Genomic DNA, 25,856 nt, shown 5'->3' on the forward strand with positions numbered 1-25,856 from the left:
GGAGTAGAGCTTCCCACACAGAGAGCTATAGAAAGGTCAGAGTGCAAAACCAAAGAGTGCGTCAGCACTAAAGCACCTGTACAGACACAGCGTGTAGCGTTAGCGCAGTGTGCAAACCTAAGACAAGCATGTGTTCAGAGGACAGTTACAAAGGCTGACACCAAAGGCTGCGTAAGCACTGAAGCACCTGTACAGAGACAGCGTGGAGTGTTAGCAGAGTGCAAACCTAAGACAAGCATGTGTTCAGAGGACAGTTACAAAGGCTGACACCAAAGGCTGCGTCAGCACTGAAGCACCTGTACAGAGACAGCGTGGAGTGTTAGCAGAGTGCAAACCTAAGACAAGCATGTGTTCAGAGGACAGTTACAAAGGCTGACACTAAAGGGAGCGTCAGCACTGAAGCACCTGTACAGAGACAGCGTGGAGTGTTAGCAGAGTGCAAACCTAAGACAAGCATGTGTTCAGAGGACAGTTACAAAGGCTGACACCAAAGGGAGCGTCAGCACTGAAGCACCTGTACAGAGACAGCGTGGAGTGTTAGCAGAGTGCAAACCTAAGACAAGCATGTGTTCAGAGGACAGTTACAAAGGCTGACACCAAAGGGTGCGTCAGCACTGAAGCAACTGTACAGAGACAGCGTGGAGTGTTAGCGCAGTGTGCAGACCCAAGACAAGCATGTGTTCAGAGGACAGTTACAAAGGCTGACAAAGGGTGCGTCAGCACTGAAGCAACTGTACAGAGACAGCGTGGAGTGTTAGCGCAGTGTGCAGACCCAAGACAAGCATGTGCTCAGAGGACAGTTACAAAGGCTGACACCAAAGGCTGCGTCAGCACTGAAGCACCTGTACAGAGACAGCGTGGAGTGTTAGCAGAGTGCAAACGTAAGACAAGCATGTGTTCAGAGGACAGTTACAAAGGCTGACACCAAAGGGTGCGTCAGCACTGAAGCACCTGTACAGAGACAGCGTGGAGCATTAGCAGAGTGCAAACGTAAGACAAGCATGTGCTCAGAGGACAGTTACAAAGGCTGACAAAGGGTGCGTCAGCACTGACGCACCTGTACAGAGACAGCGTGGAGCGTTAGCACAGTGTGCAAACCTAAGACAAGCATGTGCTCAGAGGACAGTTACAAAGGCTGACAAAGGGTGCGTCAGCACTGACGCACCTGTACAGAGACAGCGTGGAGTGTTAGCAGAGTGCAAACCTAAGACAAGCATGTGCTCAGAGGACAGTTACAAAGGCTGACACCAAAGGGAGCGTCAGCACTGAAGCAACTGTACAGAGACAGCATGTAGCGTTAGCACAGTGTGCAGACCCAAGACAAGCATGTGTTCAGAGGACAGTTACAAAGGCTGACAAAGGGTGCGTCAGCACTGAAGCACCTGTACAGAGACAGCGCGGAGTGTTAGCGCAGAGTGCAAACCTAAGACAAGCATGTGTTCAGAGGACAGTTACAAAGGCTGACACCAAAGGGAGCGTCAGCACTGAAGCACCTGTACAGAGACAGCGTGGAGCATTAGCAGAGTGCAAACCTAAGACAAGCATGTGATCAGAGGACAGTTACAAAGGCTGACACCAAAGGGTGCGTCAGCACTGAAGCACCTGTACAGAGAGCGTGGAGCGTTAGCACAGTGTGCAGACCCAAGACAAGCATGTGTTCAGAGGACAGTTACAAAGGCTGACAAAGGGTGCGTCAGCACTGAAGCAACTGTACAGAGACAGCGTGGAGTGTTAGCGCAGTGTGCAAACCCAAGACAAGCATGTGTTCAGAGGACAGTTACAAAGGCTGACACCAAAGGGCGCGTCAGCACTGAAGCACCTGTACAGAGACAGCGTGGAGTGTTAGCGCAGAGTGCAAACCTAAGACAAGCATGTGTTCAGAGGACAGTTACAAAGGCTGACACCAAAGGCTGCGTCAGCACTGAAGCACCTGTACAGAGACAGCGTGGAGCGTTAGCAGAGTGCAAACCTAAGACAAGCATGTGTTCAGAGGACAGTTACAAAGGCTGACACTAAAGGGAGCGTCAGCACTGAAGCACCTGTACAGAGACAGCGTGGAGTGTTAGCGCAGTGTGCAGACCCAAGACAAGCATGTGCTCAGAGGACAGTTACAAAGGCTGACACCAAAGGGTGCGTCAGCACTGAAGCAACTGTACAGAGACAGCGTGGAGTGTTAGCGCAGTGTGCAGACCCAAGACAAGCATGTGTTCAGAGGACAGTTACAAAGGCTGACACCAAAGGGAGCGTCAGCACTGAAGCACCTGTACAGAGAGCGTGGAGCGTTAGCACAGTGTGCAGACCCAAGACAAGCATGTGTTCAGAGGACAGTTACAAAGGCTGACAAAGGGTGCGTCAGCACTGAAGCACCTGTACAGAGACAGCGTGGAGTGTTAGCAGAGTGCAAACCTAAGACAAGCATGTGCTCAGAGGACAGTTACAAAGGCTGACAAAGGGTGCGTCAGCACTGAAGCAACTGTACAGAGACAGCGTGGAGCGTTAGCGCAGTGTGCAGACCCAAGACAAGCATGTGTTCAGAGGACAGTTACAAAGGCTGACACCAAAGGGAGCGTCAGCACTGAAGCAACTGTACAGAGACAGCGTGGAGCGTTAGCGCAGTGTGCAGACCCAAGACAAGCATGTGCTCAGAGGACAGTTACAAAGGCTGACACCAAAGGGAGCGTCAGCACTGAAGCACCTGTACAGAGACAGCGTGGAGCATTAGCAGAGTGCAAACCTAAGACAAGCATGTGATCAGAGGACAGTTACAAAGGCTGACACCAAAGGGTGCGTCAGCACTGAAGCACCTGTACAGAGAGCGTGGAGCGTTAGCACAGTGTGCAGACCCAAGACAAGCATGTGTTCAGAGGACAGTTACAAAGGCTGACAAAGGGTGCGTCAGCACTGACGCACCTGTACAGAGACAGCGTGGAGTGTTAGCAGAGTGCAAACGTAAGACAAGCATGTGTTCAGAGGACAGTTACAAAGGCTGACACCAAAGGGTGCGTCAGCACTGAAGCACCTGTACAGAGAGCGTGGAGCGTTAGCACAGTGTGCAGACCCAAGACAAGCATGTGTTCAGAGGACAGTTACAAAGGCTGACAAAGGGTGCGTCAGCACTGAAGCACCTGTACAGAGACAGCGCGGAGTGTTAGCGCAGAGTGCAAACCTAAGACAAGCATGTGTTCAGAGGACAGTTACAAAGGCTGACACCAAAGGGAGCGTCAGCACTGAAGCACCTGTACAGAGACAGCGTGGAGCATTAGCAGAGTGCAAACCTAAGACAAGCATGTGATCAGAGGACAGTTACAAAGGCTGACACCAAAGGGTGCGTCAGCACTGAAGCACCTGTACAGAGAGCGTGGAGCGTTAGCACAGAGTGCAGACCCAAGACAAGCATGTGCTCAGAGGACAGTTACAAAGGCTGACAAAGGGTGCGTCAGCACTGACGCACCTGTACAGAGACAGCGTGGAGTGTTAGCAGAGTGCAAACGTAAGACAAGCATGTGTTCAGAGGACAGTTACAAAGGCTGACACCAAAGGGTGCGTCAGCACTGAAGCACCTGTACAGAGAGCGTGGAGCGTTAGCACAGTGTGCAGACCCAAGACAAGCATGTGTTCAGAGGACAGTTACAAAGGCTGACAAAGGGTGCGTCAGCACTGAAGCACCTGTACAGAGACAGCGCGGAGTGTTAGCGCAGAGTGCAAACCTAAGACAAGCATGTGTTCAGAGGACAGTTACAAAGGCTGACACCAAAGGGAGCGTCAGCACTGAAGCACCTGTACAGAGACAGCGTGGAGCATTAGCAGAGTGCAAACCTAAGACAAGCATGTGCTCAGAGGACAGTTACAAAGGCTGACAAAGGGTGCGTCAGCACTGACGCACCTGTACAGAGACAGCGTGGAGCGTTAGCACAGTGTGCAAACCTAAGACAAGCATGTGTTCAGAGGACAGTTACAAAGGCTGACACCAAAGGGAGCGTCAGCACTGAAGCACCTGTACAGAGACAGCGTGGAGTGTTAGCGCAGTGTGCAGACCCAAGACAAGCATGTGCTCAGAGGACAGTTACAAAGGCTGACAAAGGGTGCGTCAGCACTGAAGCAACTGTACAGAGACAGCGTGGAGTGTTAGCGCAGTGTGCAAACCCAAGACAAGCATCTGTTCAGAGGACAGTTACAAAGGCTGACACCAAAGGGCGCGTCAGCACTGAAGCACCTGTACAGAGACAGCGTGGAGCGTTAGCGCAGTGTGCAGACCCAAGACAAGCATGTGCTCAGAGGACAGTTACAAAGGCTGACACTAAAGGGAGCGTCAGCACTGACGCACCTGTACAGAGACAGCGTGGAGTGTTAGCAGAGTGCAAACCTAAGACAAGCATGTGTTCAGAGGACAGTTACAAAGGCTGACACCAAAGGGAGCGTCAGCACTGAAGCACCTGTACAGAGACAGCGTGGAGTGTTAGCAGAGTGCAAACGTAAGACAAGCATGTGTTCAGAGGACAGTTACAAAGGCTGACACCAAAGGGTGCGTCAGCACTGAAGCACCTGTACAGAGAGCGTGGAGCGTTAGCACAGTGTGCAGACCCAAGACAAGCATGTGTTCAGAGGACAGTTACAAAGGCTGACAAAGGGTGCGTCAGCACTGAAGCACCTGTACAGAGACAGCGCGGAGTGTTAGCGCAGAGTGCAAACCTAAGACAAGCATGTGTTCAGAGGACAGTTACAAAGGCTGACACCAAAGGGAGCGTCAGCACTGAAGCACCTGTACAGAGACAGCGTGGAGCATTAGCAGAGTGCAAACCTAAGACAAGCATGTGCTCAGAGGACAGTTACAAAGGCTGACAAAGGGTGCGTCAGCACTGACGCACCTGTACAGAGACAGCGTGGAGCGTTAGCACAGTGTGCAAACCTAAGACAAGCATGTGTTCAGAGGACAGTTACAAAGGCTGACACCAAAGGGAGCGTCAGCACTGAAGCACCTGTACAGAGACAGCGTGGAGTGTTAGCGCAGTGTGCAGACCCAAGACAAGCATGTGCTCAGAGGACAGTTACAAAGGCTGACACCAAAGGGAGCGTCAGCACTGAAGCACCTGTACAGAGAGCGTGGAGCGTTAGCACAGTGTGCAGACCCAAGACAAGCATGTGTTCAGAGGACAGTTACAAAGGCTGACAAAGGGTGCGTCAGCACTGAAGCACCTGTACAGAGACAGCGTGGAGTGTTAGCGCAGAGTGCAAACCTAAGACAAGCATGTGTTCAGAGGACAGTTACAAAGGCTGACACCAAAGGCTGCGTCAGCACTGAAGCACCTGTACAGAGACAGCGTGGAGCGTTAGCAGAGTGCAAACCTAAGACAAGCATGTGTTCAGAGGACAGTTACAAAGGCTGACACTAAAGGGAGCGTCAGCACTGAAGCACCTGTACAGAGACAGCGTGGAGTGTTAGCGCAGTGTGCAGACCCAAGACAAGCATGTGCTCAGAGGACAGTTACAAAGGCTGACACCAAAGGGTGCGTCAGCACTGAAGCAACTGTACAGAGACAGCGTGGAGTGTTAGCGCAGTGTGCAGACCCAAGACAAGCATGTGTTCAGAGGACAGTTACAAAGGCTGACACCAAAGGGAGCGTCAGCACTGAAGCACCTGTACAGAGAGCGTGGAGCGTTAGCACAGTGTGCAGACCCAAGACAAGCATGTGTTCAGAGGACAGTTACAAAGGCTGACAAAGGGTGCGTCAGCACTGAAGCACCTGTACAGAGACAGCGTGGAGTGTTAGCAGAGTGTGCAGACCCAAGACAAGCATGTGTTCAGAGGACAGTTACAAAGGCTGACACCAAAGGCTGCGCGTCAGCACTGACGCACCTGTACAGAGACAGCGTGGAGTGTTAGCAGAGTGCAAACCTAAGACAAGCATGTGTTCAGAGGACAGTTACAAAGGCTGACACTAAAGGGAGCGTCAGCACTAAAGCACCTGTACAGAGACAGCGTGGAGTGTTAGCGCAGTGTGCAAACCCAAGCCAAGCATGTGTTCAGAGGACAGTTACAAAGGCTGACACCAAAGGGAGCGTCAGCACTGAAGCACCTGTACAGAGACAGCGTGGAGTGTTAGCAGAGTGCAAACCTAAGACAAGCATGTGTTCAGAGGACAGTTACAAAGGCTGACACCAAAGGGAGCGTCAGCACTGAAGCACCTGTACAGAGACAGCGTGGAGTGTTAGCGCAGTGTGCAAACCTAAGACAAGCATGTGTTCAGAGGACAGTTACAAAGGCTGACACCAAAGGGAGCGTCAGCACTGAAGCACCTGTACAGAGACAGCGTGGAGTGTTAGCAGAGTGCAAACCTAAGACAAGCATGTGCTCAGAGGACAGTTACAAAGGCTGACAAAGGGTGCGTCAGCACTGAAGCAACTGTACAGAGACAGCGTGGAGCGTTAGCGCAGTGTGCAGACCCAAGACAAGCATGTGTTCAGAGGACAGTTACAAAGGCTGACACCAAAGGGAGCGTCAGCACTGAAGCAACTGTACAGAGACAGCGTGGAGCGTTAGCGCAGTGTGCAGACCCAAGACAAGCATGTGCTCAGAGGACAGTTACAAAGGCTGACACCAAAGGGAGCGTCAGCACTGAAGCACCTGTACAGAGACAGCGTGGAGTGTTAGCAGAGTGCAAACGTAAGACAAGCATGTGTTCAGAGGACAGTTACAAAGGCTGACACCAAAGGGTGCGTCAGCACTGAAGCACCTGTACAGAGAGCGTGGAGCGTTAGCACAGTGTGCAGACCCAAGACAAGCATGTGTTCAGAGGACAGTTACAAAGGCTGACAAAGGGTGCGTCAGCACTGAAGCACCTGTACAGAGACAGCGCGGAGTGTTAGCGCAGAGTGCAAACCTAAGACAAGCATGTGTTCAGAGGACAGTTACAAAGGCTGACACCAAAGGGAGCGTCAGCACTGAAGCACCTGTACAGAGACAGCGTGGAGCATTAGCAGAGTGCAAACCTAAGACAAGCATGTGCTCAGAGGACAGTTACAAAGGCTGACAAAGGGTGCGTCAGCACTGACGCACCTGTACAGAGACAGCGTGGAGCGTTAGCACAGTGTGCAAACCTAAGACAAGCATGTGTTCAGAGGACAGTTACAAAGGCTGACACCAAAGGGAGCGTCAGCACTGAAGCACCTGTACAGAGACAGCGTGGAGTGTTAGCGCAGTGTGCAGACCCAAGACAAGCATGTGCTCAGAGGACAGTTACAAAGGCTGACAAAGGGTGCGTCAGCACTGAAGCAACTGTACAGAGACAGCGTGGAGTGTTAGCGCAGTGTGCAAACCCAAGACAAGCATGTGTTCAGAGGACAGTTACAAAGGCTGACACCAAAGGGCGCGTCAGCACTGAAGCACCTGTACAGAGACAGCGTGGAGCGTTAGCGCAGTGTGCAGACCCAAGACAAGCATGTGCTCAGAGGACAGTTACAAAGGCTGACACTAAAGGGAGCGTCAGCACTGACGCACCTGTACAGAGACAGCGTGGAGTGTTAGCAGAGTGCAAACCTAAGACAAGCATGTGTTCAGAGGACAGTTACAAAGGCTGACACCAAAGGGAGCGTCAGCACTGAAGCACCTGTACAGAGACAGCGTGGAGTGTTAGCAGAGTGCAAACGTAAGACAAGCATGTGTTCAGAGGACAGTTACAAAGGCTGACACCAAAGGGTGCGTCAGCACTGAAGCACCTGTACAGAGAGCGTGGAGCGTTAGCACAGTGTGCAGACCCAAGACAAGCATGTGTTCAGAGGACAGTTACAAAGGCTGACAAAGGGTGCGTCAGCACTGAAGCACCTGTACAGAGACAGCGCGGAGTGTTAGCGCAGAGTGCAAACCTAAGACAAGCATGTGTTCAGAGGACAGTTACAAAGGCTGACACCAAAGGGAGCGTCAGCACTGAAGCACCTGTACAGAGACAGCGTGGAGCATTAGCAGAGTGCAAACCTAAGACAAGCATGTGCTCAGAGGACAGTTACAAAGGCTGACAAAGGGTGCGTCAGCACTGACGCACCTGTACAGAGACAGCGTGGAGCGTTAGCACAGTGTGCAAACCTAAGACAAGCATGTGTTCAGAGGACAGTTACAAAGGCTGACACCAAAGGGAGCGTCAGCACTGAAGCACCTGTACAGAGACAGCGTGGAGTGTTAGCGCAGTGTGCAGACCCAAGACAAGCATGTGCTCAGAGGACAGTTACAAAGGCTGACACCAAAGGGAGCGTCAGCACTGAAGCACCTGTACAGAGAGCGTGGAGCGTTAGCACAGTGTGCAGACCCAAGACAAGCATGTGTTCAGAGGACAGTTACAAAGGCTGACAAAGGGTGCGTCAGCACTGAAGCACCTGTACAGAGACAGCGTGGAGTGTTAGCGCAGAGTGCAAACCTAAGACAAGCATGTGTTCAGAGGACAGTTACAAAGGCTGACACCAAAGGCTGCGTCAGCACTGAAGCACCTGTACAGAGACAGCGTGGAGCGTTAGCAGAGTGCAAACCTAAGACAAGCATGTGTTCAGAGGACAGTTACAAAGGCTGACACTAAAGGGAGCGTCAGCACTGAAGCACCTGTACAGAGACAGCGTGGAGTGTTAGCGCAGTGTGCAGACCCAAGACAAGCATGTGCTCAGAGGACAGTTACAAAGGCTGACACCAAAGGGTGCGTCAGCACTGAAGCAACTGTACAGAGACAGCGTGGAGTGTTAGCGCAGTGTGCAGACCCAAGACAAGCATGTGTTCAGAGGACAGTTACAAAGGCTGACACCAAAGGGAGCGTCAGCACTGAAGCACCTGTACAGAGAGCGTGGAGCGTTAGCACAGTGTGCAGACCCAAGACAAGCATGTGTTCAGAGGACAGTTACAAAGGCTGACAAAGGGTGCGTCAGCACTGAAGCACCTGTACAGAGACAGCGTGGAGTGTTAGCAGAGTGTGCAGACCCAAGACAAGCATGTGTTCAGAGGACAGTTACAAAGGCTGACACCAAAGGCTGCGCGTCAGCACTGACGCACCTGTACAGAGACAGCGTGGAGTGTTAGCAGAGTGCAAACCTAAGACAAGCATGTGTTCAGAGGACAGTTACAAAGGCTGACACTAAAGGGAGCGTCAGCACTAAAGCACCTGTACAGAGACAGCGCGGAGTGTTAGCGCAGAGTGCAAACCTAAGACAAGCATGTGTTCAGAGGACAGTTACAAAGGCTGACACCAAAGGGAGCGTCAGCACTGAAGCACCTGTACAGAGACAGCGTGGAGTGTTAGCAGAGTGCAAACCTAAGACAAGCATGTGTTCAGAGGACAGTTACAAAGGCTGACACCAAAGGGCGCGTCAGTAGAACACCATCTGTACAAAGCGTGAAAGCAGACTGAGCACAACCATTGGGATCATTAGCAGAGGAGACCGATACAAAGAACCAGACATGGGGTATGCCAAAGACATCGCCAGGACAGAGGAAAGTCAAAGAGCATGTCCACAGAGACAGCAGAACCACATGGCAGGCATGCAGACCGTGAAATCACATACAGTAGGAGTCTCACAAGAGAGTGAAACTATAAGTATGAAAATAGAGCATCACCACAGGAAAATATGTGTGTCAAAACAAGACAAATGCATTATCAAAAAGAGCAAAGCAACAAAGTGCAATATTAGAACAGAATTCAAAAGCAGAGTGAGTAGGGGGTTAGCATAGAGCAAAATCGTAAGGAGCGTTTATCTGGACAGGGTGCAAAACCACAGGGAATGCCAGCACAGACTACAAAACCATAGGGTCAAGCCAGCAGATTGCAAAAGTCACAGACTGGTCGGTCAGGGGGAGGACAGTGTAAACAAATGGTAAATCCATGAGGGGGCGAAAGAGTCTGCATGAATAGCTAAACCATAGGGAGAAGCTACAATAATATGAAACCATGAGAGTGCACCACTATTGACAGGATGGTTCGGACTTGTAACCCATATTTTCAGGAAGGAGCCAGTGCAGACAGAAAGCCCATGAAGCGTCAATGCAGGGAACAAAAAGGTCAGGAATCGTTAGTACAGAGAGCTAAACCATCAGTATGCAGATCACCCATGCAGAGAGGAACTCAAGACTATGCTTGTATGCGTCACCTCTTCGTCCAAGAGACGTGGTGCACTACTTTGATAGCTGGCAGTCGACATGAACAAAGTTAACACACAATAGTTACGGAGACTCGATTGAGGTTTTACAGTTTGACATTACATTACTGATGTATGAAAACTCACATTTCCGTCGTTCATACTTCCATAGTTAATCAACAAGAAGGCAATCACTTGTTTCACGACACACAAGTAACTTCTTCAAGCCTAATCCACAGTTACATCCGCTACACCCTTTAACATTACAATAATAGCAGTGGAGAGTGCTTCTGTAGAACCGTTAATTGGCGATACGCAAAAGTCATGAGGCAATTATTTTACAGTATAGTATCCTAAGAGTAATCAAAAAGTGTGCAATGTACACCTCAAGAGTTTCAATTTATGGCATAGTAACAGCAGAGTAACAGTGTTCAGATTTGTCAAGATAGTGATGATTTGCAATGGCTTGCTGATATAGCATGAATACCAGATGTTTAGTACAAGAGGATGGGATTGGGCCATGCATGGGAAGGGTGCAGTTACATCGGTTTGATGGATACTCGCCTCCTGCTGCAGCCGCTTGGCCCGCCGGCCATACGTTTTACTCTTAGATGGCTGAACGGACTGCCGCAGCGGGATGCTATGCGGTTTGTACTCCTTGTCCTTTTCTTCGTTGTCATAGCGAGGCTGGGCGCCGCACTGCTGTAATGAGAAAGCACTGATCAGCGACAGGAACTGGTCATGTAAAGCTAAGAGGAGACATTGAGGTTATTTTAAATAAAACAGGAACATTTTCAACATCCAACAGAAAAAAGAAAACTTCCAATACTAATGAGGCTGCACATTCCAATAAACGGTCATGGAGGATGGTATTAAGAGTTACAGCATTTGTAGTGTGCGAGTCGTCAAGATCAAGGTAACAACCACCATGAAGTAAGAGGTAACAGAAGATCACTTCGAGAGGGTGTGAGCCATACTTCATAAGACTGCTCTAAGTGGAACGCCTCACGACTAAAATAAGATGTTTTACCGTAACAGATCCTCGCATGACCGTCTGCTTTGAAACACAAAATTTAGCTTAAAGGTGCTTTACATGATCATTAAAAAAAAAAAAAAAAAACATTTGCAACTATAAAAACGTTTTTGGGGATCCCACATTGGAAGAGATGTTCACAAATATCAAAGAAGGTCACATGAATGAGAAGGAAAAGGCTCCTTGAAATTATTTGCCATCAAGGGTATTTACTTTTGCATTTATCAACACAAACATTTCTACTTTTGTGCAGGATCCGAGGAAAGCTACAAAACCGAAGCCAATTATGCACCATCAAATAAGAAAAGATGGAACAGTGTCAACGTAGAAGCCTTCCTGTGCTTGAACGCTGATACCAACACTTCAAGGAGGGCACAATCCACGCAGGCTCGGAACGCACAGAGGCACTTCATTAGGTTTCACCAAAAGTGGTGAAAAAACCTACAGTGTACAATTCAATACTGACAAATGGGCTTTGGGGCAGCCTGCTTCTTCTCACTGGTTGGCCTTTTGCCAGGCCTATTTGCCTGCTTCTAATTCACTACCTTTTCTCCCTATTCTTGTATTGGCCGCTCCTGTGGAGCACAGCATTCGGACTCATCCTTTTTCTTTTTTTTAAACAGATAATTTGTATTCTTCCACTGCTTACACTCGGGGTTTACTCTATCCCCTTATTTACAACACTCCATGGGAGTGCATGTGTCTTCTTGCTCTTTTTCCTGTGATGCTTCCATGTTCACATCCTTCACCCACAATGCTCTCCATGTTGCCCAACCCCCCCCCTTTCCAGACTTTTCTCTACTCCCCCCGCGCCCCCCCCCACCCCCCCCCCCCCCGACTCCTTCCGGCACTGCTTTTTTCCCCCTTTATTTACCATCTATCCCTGGACTCCTCCTTTGCTCTGCCAACCCTGCCTGCTCACTTAACCTCTTCAGTGGTGTTCACTTGCTCCCTCACCCACCTTCATGTGCTTGTGTGATGTGTGCACCCACGTGCAACCTTGCTGGGGGCCGCTGTAGCGTGGTGACACAAACATGCCTGTACAAAATAACTCAAGGTTTTTTGCCAATGAGGCACACGTTTCTGGATCCGGGAATTTTTTATGAGCAGTAACCCTGCACATTAGTAGGTGGAGTCATTCGGCTCCACATGGCATCGCTACAAGTGACGTGCGTGGTGTCTATATAGGCGTCACCCCAGCGTGCCGACAATTTTCACAGCCCTGTCCCTAGGAATCTGTTCGCAGAGTTGTGAGAAAGTGGCTCTGTATATACTGTTCCCAAATAGGTACAGTGTGTACAGAGTCCACAGTCCCCAGAGATTTGGCAGAGGCTAAAGTTAGATATAACCTTACTCTCTAAAGTGGTAGCTTGGTCGAGCAGTAAGGCAGTATCAGAGGACAGTGTAAAGCATTTGTTGCACACACTCGGCCAGCAAATGGTCTAACACACTGAACTCTAGGCCAATGGTTTATATATAAAAAAATATATGTTTGTTTTATTTTAGAACCAACAATAGGTATTAAAATATACTTTCTTAGAATGAGATGCTTTATGTAAATACTTTTGCAATATGCAATTGGCTTTTTTAGAAAGTTACAAGTTGTTGCAATAGGTAACACAATTTTAAACACAATAATGCATTGAGTTGGGGGAGGAGCCAAGATGGCGACCGGAGCAGACGCTTGAGCGCCCGGCTCCGTCGGCCCTTGGCCTCGGACTATCATCCTGATACCTATCCTCGCCGATTTTCGAGGTGCAACGTGTGCGACGACGCGCTGACCGCGCCGCCGCTTTCCCGGACTCTTAGCCCGCCCGGATGCCGGAGTTCTTGGTGCTTTGGTTCTCCGCACTGGACCCCTGCTCCATTGTGGCCTTGGCCGGCCCCCTGGAAGCTCTGCAGCCACCGGACCCGCTAGCGCAAACCCGAGCCCCGCGGTCCCGATCCCACCTCACACCACGGACTGTCGCTAGGTGGGCCGGGGGAGGGACGCCCGGACACCTTCTGCACCCTGCGCCTGACGGGCTGGAGCTGTAGGGTGAGCCCCGGTGCGGCGGGTCTCCTGCCCCGCTCTGTGGACCGCGCGGTGGGAGGCTGCAGACCCCCTTCTTCTATTGCCTAGTCGGCTGCAAGGAGAACCCGAGGGAGGGGAAGCGACGGTTGGCTTTCCCTGTTGTGGCGCAGACCTGAGGGGAGTTGCCTCCTTGCTACGTCCCCCCTCCTGGCCATTGTACCTTCAGCGGTAAAACATGGCGTTGATTGCCTGCTCGCGGCTGGGGGGTGATGCTCCGGTCTCGCCCGCTGCCCGCTTTGCCCTCCCTCTACCAGACACCAGCTCCACGGTGCCGTCCCGGATTGCTGCCGGTGTGGGGGCGCAGCTTCCGCTGACATGCGGCTCCGTTCTGGCTGCCCTGCGGGACTTTCGTCTACAAATGTGTGTTGGCTTGCAAGCGCTGAGTGAGCGGTTTGACTCCATACTGTCGGCTGCGGGTCGTGAGCGCTCCGTTTGTCATCAACAAGGCGTGGGTCTGCCAGTGCTTTTGTCCTCTTGCCGGGACGCAACGGCTGTGTACGATCGTGCTACACTGGTGCCTGCATCTGGCTTTCCTGACACCCAGGATCAATCGCTCTCCAGCTCAATTGCGGATACTTTGTTTCCCCGTCCATTGCTGCCTGCTTCATTGTTGCCTGCCTCACCGCGTCCGCAAGAGTATCCAGCTGAGCGACACCTAACATCCTCGAGGAACCGTTCACGGTGGCCTACTGCTTCTTTTCTGTGGAACACCTGTACTTTACATGCCAGGTTTGGATTTTATGTGGTGCACAAAGGGACCTCAATAGATGGACGGCGGCCATTTTGGGATTCTACTTCACCATCTTCTTCCAAGCGGCCATCTTGTTTTTGTCTTTGTCTGCACGGGATGCGGGGCCTTCATGTAGGGGCTGGTTTAATCTTACGCCCGCGATCGTGCCAGGGCTAGACTGATTTATATTGCCATGGTTTCACGGATGGGCTGGACTGGGACTGGAACTGTATGTATATGTTGTGCGCACTCGTCGCGACTTGTCCGCCTTTATTTAAATTGTTGTGACACGTTCTCTTCACACGACTGCTTTTGGCGTAGTGGGTTTTCAGTGTGTGGAGGCCGTAGCTGGCCGATGGTTCAGGGCGCTCTGATGCTGCGTAGGCTCCTCCCCACTTTCTTCTCTGTTTTTTTATTCTTCTTACTCCATTCCCACTTTCTCTCTTGTCTATATTTCGGGTTCATTGGGCGACAAGCACTATGCTGGGGAGGGGGCAGGCCGTAGCCTCCGCATTGGTGTAGGGTGGGGGGGTAATTCAATGTTTCTAATTAGTTCTATGGGCCTTTTTCTTTTATGTTTCTGCGCTATACTTGTTTCGATTCGGGGTCCGGGTGAGGGGTGGATTGAGTGGGGGCGGCTCTGGAGGGGTGCGTAAGTACTCATGTGACTATCCTCTTATGTAACTGCATCGCCTCACTGCCTGAGATTTTCCTTCCATGGTAGTTTTAATGATGCTGCTGCTCTCCCGTGTGGTGAAATTATTTTGCGGACTCGAATCTCCTTGGTTCTTATTCTTTACTGACTTTTTCCTCGATAAAATTATTTTGAAAACCTTAAAATTAACCTTCACTTCTCCTTCCCCTGGTGTCAAGGATCTCTCCAGTGTATAACTCATGACTCGTTGCTGATTTTGACCGTTGATGCACAGGGGATGTAATGTTTGTATCAGTGCTTAACCGTATCGTGGCCGGCCTGATGGTTGTAGGCCCGTATTTGTTCTTTTGCTATGCACAAATAAAGGTTTTTAAAAAAAAAAAAAAAAAAATAATGCATTGAGTTCAATGGAAGTTTCAAGTTATTTGCCACAGATTACTTTTAGGATTACTTTTGTGATTCCAGGACTGGATCCTAGATTCAGTCCTGGGACAGTACTTAGAAACAAGTGATAAAAGTCGACTTAATTACTGTGATGATTTTTAAACAATATTTTGCTATTTTAAAAGTTGACACTTAGAAAATATTTCATAGAAAACAGTCAATGATACCCTATGGCAGAAAATTCAAGTTGCAGGTATAGTATGTTCGAAACTTTTGTAATCCAGTACTGGGTGCCTAGACTCAGAACTGAGACCTCTATCCAAAACAGGTAAGTAATTACGTTTTCAGAAATTATACGATTTTTAAAGAATATTTAATGTTTGCAGAAATTGACAGAAGAAATTTCACAGCAAAACAGTCAATGATTTCCTATGGGAGAAAATGGGGTTACGGGTAAGTACAGTTGTAAGTATTTTTAAAAGAGTCAGTCCTGGGCATCAAAATCCAGCACTGGGAGCTCACCTAAGAGCAGGTGAGTATTTTCGTTTTCATTACTCGGCTGGTTTTGGTGAATATTTTAAGGTTTGAAAAGTCCACACTAGGAAGAAATTTCAGGAAAAAGCCAGTCAATGTTACCCTATGAAGAAAATAGAGTTATCAGTTTAAAGGTAAGTACTCGACTGGCAAAGTTGAGGTTCTGGGCATAGACTCAGGGGTCTCCCAGGGTCAGGTAGGTACAGTTGGTTCACCCTCAGCGGCACAAGGGCAGCAGGGTGCAGAGAGAGTTAGGCCCAATGTAATCCTATGAGAGGTAGAGGGGCCTTGGTTGGTGGCTGCTGACTAGCAAGCCACGCGGCTGTGGGAGCTGGGCTCCTGGTCACTTACTCAGGGCAAGTGGGGAAGTAAGTAGGTGTAGAGGTTGCACTGCCAGGGCCACTCAGGCAGCTGGGTGCAGGGTGCTTTTGAGCCTTCGGGCGCTCAATTGATTTCAATGGGAAATCTCCGGTTTAGAAAAAGACTGCAAGCTCGGGGACGAGGATTCTTTAGGTGCCACACCCACTTCGAGAGGTAAGTTGGGTAGTTGGAGGATAGGTAGGTACCCCGGGATTGGGCACAGGGGGCAGCGGGGCGCCAAGTGCAGGGCTGCCTTTTGGGGTCGGGAAATCTTACCCTCTGTTGATCGCGGTGTGATTCCCACACTAAATCTAATGCAGATGCGGCGCGAGGCGGGGCCCTGGCCTACTGTGCACTGAACCCACGCCCATGAGGCTGTGTGAGGGGCGCTGTATTCACAAACGGGAAGTGCACACTATTCGGGGCACTTGTTACAAATGTGAAATTTGCGTGTTACCCTGGTGCAGTGGGTGTCCGCACACTACAGGAGTACAATGGAGAGTGGCAAGCAGGAGGTGGCCGCCTGAGTCTGGGGATTAACAGAGAGGGCTAATAGGAGAGCCAGTCATGGGGAGCACGCTTGTCCCGGCCGCAGAGCTTGCCTGGAGGTGGGGTGGGTCCCTTCTGCAGAAGCCATGGATGCTTGAGGGACTTTATGGGTAGCCAGTGGAGAGGAGTTGAGGATGTGTGAGGCCCTTCAAGATTCCTCTGACCTGCCTTGGTGATGACTGCTGGACATACTCTAGACCAGGCAGAACCGATGCCTTGATTGCTACATAAGGAAAGCTTCATGGTGGTACTAATTGGATTTTAGCGCTTTCCTTTGAGCTCTAATGTACACTTTTAATTCTCCAAAAGATTTTGCATTTACAACAGTGAGCTATTGCCATTTTCAGTTACACCATTTGATTAACGCTTCACGAAGGGGGGGGGGGGGGGGGGGGGAAATCATCATATTCAATGCCAATAGCTCAAAACAATGTCATTGCGGGACCTATTGCATTGTAAATGCTTGTTTTTGTTGGTGGGAGTTGGCATACTACCATTTGGCGTCCTTCTGTGACGTAGATTGGCTTCTTCCAGAAGCTCCCACCTTTGGTCGCCATCTTTGGATTTTTTTTTTCCTTTTCTCCAACTATTGTCATCTTTCTTGGCGGAGGAGGGTGGGTTCGCTAGTGAATCCAAAACGTTCAAGCTGCAAAACTACGCAGACAGGTAAGAAACTATTGTTTTGGCAGCGTGAATCTTTTCTGGATTCACATGCTGTGCATAGACCTTGTAGCAGTTTGCTAGTCTCGTGGTGGCTGGGTGGAAGAGAAACTTTGGTTTGTTAATAGATGCTGTAAGACCTTCTGTCCAACCTATTCTTTTTCATTTGAATGCCCACACAGTAATGCTTTGTAAATGCAGAGGTCCTGATTTGGAGTGTTAGATAGAAAAGCAAACGTTGCTCTTATCTTCCTTGTTGAGTGAGCCTACGGGTCACCTTGTAAGGCCTGTTCTGCTCTGGTGTTTTTGGTTATTGGTCTTACCAGTAAACTGTTTGCAAAGGACACAAATAACGGTTTTGTTGTCCTGTATTCTTTAGTTCTTTCAATGTAGTACATGACCGCCCTTCTTGTGTCAAGTGTGTGCAAAGCTCTTTCTGCGTTTGTCTTTTGAAAGTAACTTCGTATTTGGATACTCTGATTTATGTGGAATTTTGATACCACTTTTGGTATGAATGGAGAATCTGTTCTCCTGACAATCCTGTTACTATGTATTTGGAAGTAACGTTCCTGTAGTGTTGGCGCCTGTAGTTCACTAACTCTACGTAGAGATGTTATTGCCACAAAAATGGCAGTCTTAAGCATGAGCATTTGTGGCGTTGCCTTGTGAAGTGGTTCAAACGGTGCTTTCATCATCTGTGCTAGCACTGTATTCAGGTTCCATGTTGGTACCGGCACCATTTTTGGAGGTGCACTCCTTTTGGCCCCCTCTAAGAACCTTTTGACTACATGTGGAGTGAAAAACCTTTTCCCGGTTTCGCCTCTTGTATGCGCTACAATTGCTGCTAAGTGTACTTTTAGTGATATACAGCATAACTTACTTTGTAGTAAAAGTGCCAAGTATTTTAGCACCGTTCTTTCTTTTGTAATCTTCTTTGAAAGACGTTTACGGCATCATTGTGTACATCTCTTCCACTTTGCTGTATAACATGCTCTTGTTGTTGGCTTCCATTGTGCTGTCTGGTAGTTTGAGATGTGCAGATTCGAAGCCCACAGGAGCGCTGCCGCTAGGCATATGCTCTCTGGTTCTGGGTGAAGTATTTTCCCGTTGTGCATGGTTAGCAAACCCTTCTTTTTTGGAGGTTTGTGTATTTTTCCTAGAGTCATCTCCATTATTCCTGAGAACCAAGTTTGCCGGGCCCACTGTGGTGCGATGAGAATCCGTCATTCTGCTGGCCCTGCTTTTGCTGATCACCTTGCTCAGTAGCTGTATTGGGGGAAAAGCGTACGCAAATATGCCTGATGAGTCCATTCATAGCGCATTCCCTGGGGGCTGTTTGCAAGGTCGCCTAGATGCGAAGTTTTGGCATTTTGCATTGTGGGGTGCTGCAAATAGGTCTATTTGCGGTGTCCCCCATTTCCTGAAAATCTTCTGCACTTCTGTCTGATTTAGTTACCGCTCGTGGGATGAGGCGGTGGTTCTGCTCCGTCGGTGCTTCGATATGGTCTTTTCCTGGTAGGTGTGTTGCTATTATGTATTTCTCTTGGGATTGCCCATCTCCAAATCTCTTGAGCTAGCATTGAAAATGTTAGACTGAGTCCCTCCTTGTTCGTTTATGTAAAACATTTTTGTGGTGTTGTCTGTTTATATCAACACCCTTTTCCAGAATAGCTCTTTCTGAAAAGCTTTTAAGGCTAAGAAAACTGTTTTCAGCCCAAAGATATTGTGGTGTTTCACCGAATCCTGCTGTGTCCACAATCCTCCCTTTGAGGTTGTTCATGTGTGCTCCCCATCCTATTAGAGATGCATCAGTTATGTCACTGTTGGAGTTGGAGGGGTGAAAAGTCTCCCCTGTGCTATGTTGGTTTTGTTCCACCACGCCATCCCCGGATGAACTGTGTGTGTCACAACTACTAGATCCTCCCACTGTGACCATTGTGCCTGGAGCCGTTCTTGAAATGGTCTCGTGTCGACGAATGTTGGGAATTAAACGAATGCATGAGGCAATCATTCCTAGTAATGTCCCCACTGTCCCCACTGTCCGTTGATGCATCTTCTGCAATAGAAGAGTCTCCTTCACGAAGGCTGATCATCCCTTTTCGCTTGGGAATGCTCTCCCTAACACTTCATCTCTGCACCCAAGAACACCTTTTTGAGTTCTGGTGACGATTTCTCCAAACGTATGGAGAACCCCAATTGAACTAGTGTCTTTATCACCTGTTGTGTATGCTGTTTGCTTTACTGTAAGAGTTTGCTCTTGCTAACCAATCGTCCAAGAAGGGGGGGGGGGGGGGGGATCTAAAAGGAGGAGGGTGAAATTAGACACATTACAGAGGCCGTGGGAGCAGGGCAGGTTGGAGGTCCCTCGTTGAGTTTATTATATAGCAACGCAGCTTCAACACACAGTACAGTGGTTAGACGAGCAACACAATTGGGAGAAACGGCTACTGGATGGTACTCATCGGGGGTCCCCTTTATCTGACCATCTCATGATAGGAGCAGGGGTGCTCATAAAATTCCCCTATATTAGAAATGTGGCCGCATCTGGGAGATCGCAATTAAAACTGGTGAAATGAGAGTCATATGCCCCGGAGGCCCCACTGTGGGCAGTGGTACCATTTAAACGCGCAAGTCGTACTATGGCAATTACTAGGTGGACAGAAGAGGGATGCTGTAGGATGGGTGACCTGTATTCGGGACAACGGTTTGTCACAAGGGAGGAAGCAGAGTCGATGCTCGACTTGGGCAGGGGATAGCACCTCCAATATTCTAAGATCTCCGAGGTAGCGCGAGCTGAGGCAGATGTTTCCGGAAGAGCCGCCTACGTTTGCCAGTCTACAAGTCCTTCTGTCATTGGCGGAGGGCCGTAGATTGGTGTCACATATATACAGGGCACTACGAGAAGACCTCGTCACGGACCTGGTTCAGGCCAGATGGGATGGGCTGCTTGAGGCACCTCTGACGGATTCAGAATGGAAGAGAGTACATGAGGGTGTTAAGCAAATTAGTTCCAATGTGCGATTCAAGCTTACCTAATTTAATATTGTTCAAACATACCTCACTCCACACGTACTGCACAAAATATAACCGGATCATCCAGCTTGTTGTCCAGGTGTGGTCATTTAGAAGCCCAGTTCTTACACATGATATGGGAATGCTCTGAACGGCGACTATTCTGGGGGTTGATATTGGTATGCCTGTAACAGATCTCGGGTTGGTCGCTGTCTCACTCCATTAAGGAAGTACTTTTGGGACTTCTTCCCAGTCCCAAGGGTAGGAAACTCACTTGACGGTTCACCCAGCGGGGGACTAGTGTTGGCTAAAAGAAGGATTGCGATTAGTTGGATGAGCTCACAGCCCCCCCCCCCCCCCCCCCCAAGGTAGAAAACTGGGCTAAAGACCTGAGAGAGTGGGCCACACCAGAGTTAATTCGAATGCAGCATGTTAGACGTGATTAAAAATTGAAGGAAAATCGAGGTCGTGGTATATCACTGTAAGAAACTGGCTCTATATATACTGCACCAAAATGAGGTCTAGTGTGTATAGAGTCCTAGTGTCCCCAGAGGTAGGCAGAGGTTGAAGTTAGATAGAACCTTACTCTCGGTTTGTGGTAGAGTGGTCGAGCAGTAAGGCAGTATCAGAGGACAGTGTAAAGCATTTGTTGTACAATCAGCCAGCAAATGGTCTCACACACTCAATAACTGAACTCGAGGCCAATGGCTCTGTATAAAAAGATACTGTTCTTTATTAGAACAGTAAAAGCCTGACACAGGGAAGCATTCAATTATTTTCAGTAATAAGTTACTTGTTAACAGTTTTAAAAAGCAATGAAGATTGCACTTGATTTGATTTACAGGGGATTCAGTAGGTTTCAATACTTAGTAATTGCAGTACATTGACATGAATGGCTTTTTAAAGTAAACGCAGGTAAAACTACTTTTGCGTTCCTCTTGTAATCCAGTGCTGGACTCCTAGGTTCAGCACGGAGACATTTACTTAAAACAGGTAAGTAATTAAGTATTCGTAGTTTGTACGATTTTTAAAGAATATTCTTGTATTTCAAAAGTTGACAATTTGAACTTAGAAACTTTTTCACAAAGAACCCCCAATGTTATCCTATGGAAGGAAATTCAATTCACGGGTAAGTTACTTTTTAGTTACTTTTCTTACTCCGTGCTGGACTCCTGGGTTCCGCACTGTGACCTTTGCTGAAAACAGTTGAGAAAATTCGGTTAGGTTATTTGTGCGATTTTTAAGGAATATTCTTAGTTTTCAAAAGTCGACACTTGAACATTTTCTCTCAAAAAGTTTCTATGTTATCCTATGAGGAAAAACAGATCGGTTTAGAGGTAAGTATTCGTTCTTTAAAGTTAGGGTTCTGGGGCAAGACTCCGGGGTCTCCCAGGGTCAGTGATGCACTGTTGCACCGTCAGCGGCACTAGGGCGGCCGGGTGCAGAGTGTTGAGGCCCAATGTTATCCTATGGAGGATAGGGGGACTCCGGTTGGAGGCTGCTAGGAAGCTCAGGGCAAGTTGTGGACCAAGTTAGCACCAAAGGGGCACCCTCAGCGGCACTAGGGCAGCCGGGTGCTGTTTTGAGGTCGGGTGCCCTGTTGATTTCAATGGAGATTCTCCGGGACATAGAAACACTGCAGGCTCGGGGACCCGGATCTTCCAGGAGTGACCACCACTTCGAGGGGTAAGTTGGGATGTTGACAGTTGGTTAGGCACCGCTGGGCTGGGAACACGAGGCCTTGGGGTGTCAGGTGCAGGGGTGCCTTGGGACGTCGGATTTTCTTACCCGCTCTGGTCGCAGTAGAGGGGGGGGTGCTTGAGGCAGGTCAGGGGTCGCCAGTTCTCGGGTCAGGATCGCCAGGGGGACCTCCTCGTGGTATATTTCCATTCGGGCTGGGTTCGGCGGGGGCAGAGTGCGCTGGATGCGCAGGTCCTGGCTGGCACCAGAAGCTGCAGTTCAAAGATGTCCGGTGTTCACGGGAGAAACCACTTGGAAGGTCCTTCGGGGTTTTTGAGGTTGCCATCTGCTGGACACGCAGAGGTTTTGCAGCAGCAGGTTCGAGGGGAGACAGGCCTGTAGGGCTGGGGCAAAGTCAGTGGGCGTCGTCCTCGTTAGCTCTGCACGGCTTCTCGTCCTTCTCTTTTTCTTGTGGTTGCTGGATCTGAGGAAGGAAGGTTCAGGGTACCCCTAAACACTAAATTTAGGGGCGTTACAGGTAGGTAAAGGGCAGGGACCGATGGGTCCCTTCCCTGGTGTGGGTACACCCCTATTCTGCCACTCCAGTGGGAGGGGGGCAGGAGCCTGTCCCTGGTTGGCTGGGTCCCCCCATCCTCAAGATGGCAGGGACTAGAGGTCATGCTTCACCTCGCCTACCTCATCTTTGCGGTGGAGTTGGCAGAGGTGGGCACACCTCTCTTACTTGTTTTTCCCGCCAGTTCACCCATCCAAAGTGGGGGGTAGAACCAGTGGGGACCAGTTGCTGAGTACAGCAAGTGGTCTGGAGAAGCACACAAAGGCGGCAGGCCTTTGAAGCTTCCCCTGCCCATCCTGGGGGAAGGAGACCTAGCACCTCGCCCTGGATGTGCATTGTTGGCTTCTGGCTGGCGCTACATCGCTGTGAGGGCTGTTCACACCTACGACTTGCGGAACCCGCTTCGCGGGTCCCGCTGCGGACCCCCCTCACCTCCACTTGCCGCTGCTGGTCTCCTGCCTGTCTGGCTGCTTCGTGTGGGGCTTGTGAGGCTACAGGGCTGCGAGCGTGAACCGGGACTCATCTTCCCAGGAGTCCCGGAGGCTGAGTCACCTGGCCCCGCTCTCCCTGAACGCCCCGCCCACACCTTGCTCAATTTAAACTGCACCTGGACCCTCTCTTCGTGGGACGCTGCTTGTTGCTTCTGGCTGGCGCTACATCGCTGTGAGGGCTGTTCACACCTACGACTTGCGGAACCCGCTTCGCGGGTCCCGCTGCGGACCCCCCTCACCTTCACTTGCCGCTGCTGGTCTCCTGCCTGTCTGGCTGCTTCGTGTGGGGCTTGTGAGGCTACAGGGCTGCGAGCGTGAACCGGGACTCATCTTCCCAGGAGTCCCGGACCCGGAGGCTGAGTCACCTGGCCCCGCTCTCCCTGAACGCCCCGCCCACACCTTGTCACAACACACCTCATTGGTCCTTGGGATATAAATACTGGAGATTGACGCTGCGCGGGAGCGCGCGGGAGCGACCGGGGCGAAGACCGGGCAAAGAGCGGGCCGTTTGAGGCCGTTCGAGTACGTGAGAGTCCGGTCCGGGCCCCCCCTCTTTGCCTGGATCTAAAGGTATTTGAACTGTGAGTAAAATGTGCACACGGGAAACCAGGAGCAAAACTTCCTCACAAATTACATCGGGGGCCGTTAAAGGACCTATTGACACTTACTTTGCCAAAGCTGGCTCCCTTTTGTTTGAGGAAATAGAGGTTCTCGAGCGCAGAATCTCACAAGAAATAGACTGGGTAAGAAGGTCCTCATTGGGCCCCATGGCCCATGTTAGAACCCCAGAAAATAGATCTGGTCTTCCAAATAACCAAAGTATAGACCCGGCAATATGTCCTATCCCAGCCACTAATTCCACCAATCCCGAGTTTACTACTGAGGCCCCGAGTTACCTCGAGGACATGAGCCTTATGGCCCTACCCAACACGCAAAATCCCCAGCTTACACCCATAGAGAACACTGAGATAGCTAAAGTTGCAGGAACTAACCTAGACAACAACAGGGGTACCAGGGAAGGGGCTGTTCCAAAAAAGAAGCAGGGCCTCCAAAATAAAGTAGATCATAGGACTAAAACTTCGAAATCTAAGCAAGCCAGAGGCAAAAGGGAGATGGGTGCTTCCTCCGAGCATACTGGGAATACATTAGGACCGCCGTCTCCCCTTAGAACGTGTAAGTCAACTTCTTTACCACAACCTATTAGCAACGCTCCAGCAGATATTATTTCAGATGATATTACTCTAGAAGATATAGGCACCTTAGTTAGGTCTCTGTTGAGCCCTCTTGAGGCAAGACTGATTAAGATGGAAGCCAGACTAGTTAGTATTGAAAAGGCTACCGTGCAACTCGTAGACTCAAGGAAAACGGCCAACAGTGGGACCAAATTAGTTAGAGAGGGACCAGGTTCAAAACTTACCAAAGACAACTTCCCTCCCACACCAACTACTAATAAACCCCCGCAAATTAATCCCAAACCCCTACAACCTGTACCAATCAACGCTCCGGCACCATTGGTTGTAAATTTGGCTCCCACTCCCATCCAACAATCGGCTACCGCTATCTCAAAATCAACCCTCCCGTGGAAAGACAATAATACCCAGCCTCCGGCCAAAGCTAAGAGTGACCCTCCTTTTACTGGAGAGAAACCTGATATTACTTCTAAATCCAAATTCATAAACCTCCCCCCAGAAGTAGCACCTTACACTCTGGTTCTGGTGGGGGTCCCTGAATTAAATTCTACTACATCTGAATCCACCATCTCACTAATAAATAAAGTAATTAATTGGCTCTCCGTAAACAGACCGTTACCGAGAGGTACTACTAGCGATATAACCATGGCTAGGAGGGCAGCGTGGGTGGGCTATACTAAGAAATCCATTGGTGGCGACTGCATTCTGGTCACCTTCAGAGATCCGAATGCAGCCGCATATATTTGCACCCGTGCTGCTGATGGGGAGCACCATCCAACCACTGCCCCTCTCATTCTTTTACCCCTCAAATTTTTACAACCTGGAGGATCATAGGTGGAGGCATCACCAGGAGCTGTTGGAGGGTTGGGAAAATAGTCGGAGGAAGAACAACAATTATCCGCCATACAGGGAAAGACCAACAGAGCAGTTCCCTACTTATGGGAGTGAGGCCGGCTGGGAAACTGTTGCAAGAAGGAGGGGGGGAGGCGGTGGACAGAGGAGGGGAATTCCAGGGCCACATAGAATTCACTACCCCGCCCACCTATCTACCCACAACCGCTTTAGTAGCCTTGAGATGGTAGACTGACATGCGGTTGATGAGGGGAGCGCAATTCAAATATCTTACATAAATGGGCTCAAATTTGACCCGGTTGCTGATATTCATCCTTCAGCATTTGGCACAGTTGATCCTGCACATGTACCAAGTGTCGCGCCCTCCTCTCCCATCCATGATAATAACCCCATGGGCACGTCCTTCGTTCCCACAAACCTTCGGCGGCCCCACGAGTGCACCACCACCACTTTGGCTCATATGGGCACGGCCTCCACCCAACCACCAGAAATAATAGTGATTTCATGGAATGTGGCTGGCCTTGCTAGCAAGATAGATTGCACAGAATGGGGTACATATATCAGTTCGAAGGACATAATTTTATTACAAGAAACTTGGGCGCGTGATGAAATAGTATTTCCGGGTTTTGCCTCCTTCTTCAAAGCAGCTAAATGGGGGGGTAGGGGCAGGCCATCTGGGGGACTAACTACATGGGTAGCCACGGATTTGGGATGCCAAGCTACTTATCTAGAGACTGCTTCTGATGATTTACTGGCTGTCTCACTCGAGTGGCCAGACTCATCGAAGTTGACAGTAATTAATATCTATTCAAGGCCGGTTCCAATGCATAAAGAATCTGGCACAGTGGATGAGCTAGCCAAGCTCCTAGAAGGTATCCCAAGCGAACTGGCTTGCCTGGTAGGAGGCGATTTTAATGCTCAATATGAACCACTGCCGGGGCTACGTGATGGTCCTTCTCTGGAAGAAGACTCAT

At 49.7% G+C, this 25,856-nt stretch overlaps 1 protein-coding gene across 4 annotated transcripts in view; it reads right to left on the bottom strand.

Moving 5' to 3' along the window:
- KDM5C (lysine demethylase 5C) overlaps nt 1–25,856 on the bottom strand; it is a 601,345-nt gene that overhangs the window by 437,566 nt on the left and 137,923 nt on the right. For all 4 annotated transcript variants that reach the window (XM_085629900.1, XM_085629899.1, XM_085629902.1 and 1 more), the window contains exon 5: nt 10,669–10,806. In XM_085629900.1, the coding sequence (XP_085486026.1) occupies nt 10,669–10,806 (138 nt within the window). The remainder of the gene's footprint in view (nt 1–10,668; nt 10,807–25,856) is intronic.

This window comes from Triturus cristatus, chromosome 10 (genome assembly GCF_964204655.1).
Source record: "Triturus cristatus chromosome 10, aTriCri1.1, whole genome shotgun sequence".
Lineage (NCBI taxonomy): Eukaryota > Metazoa > Chordata > Amphibia > Caudata > Salamandridae > Triturus > Triturus cristatus.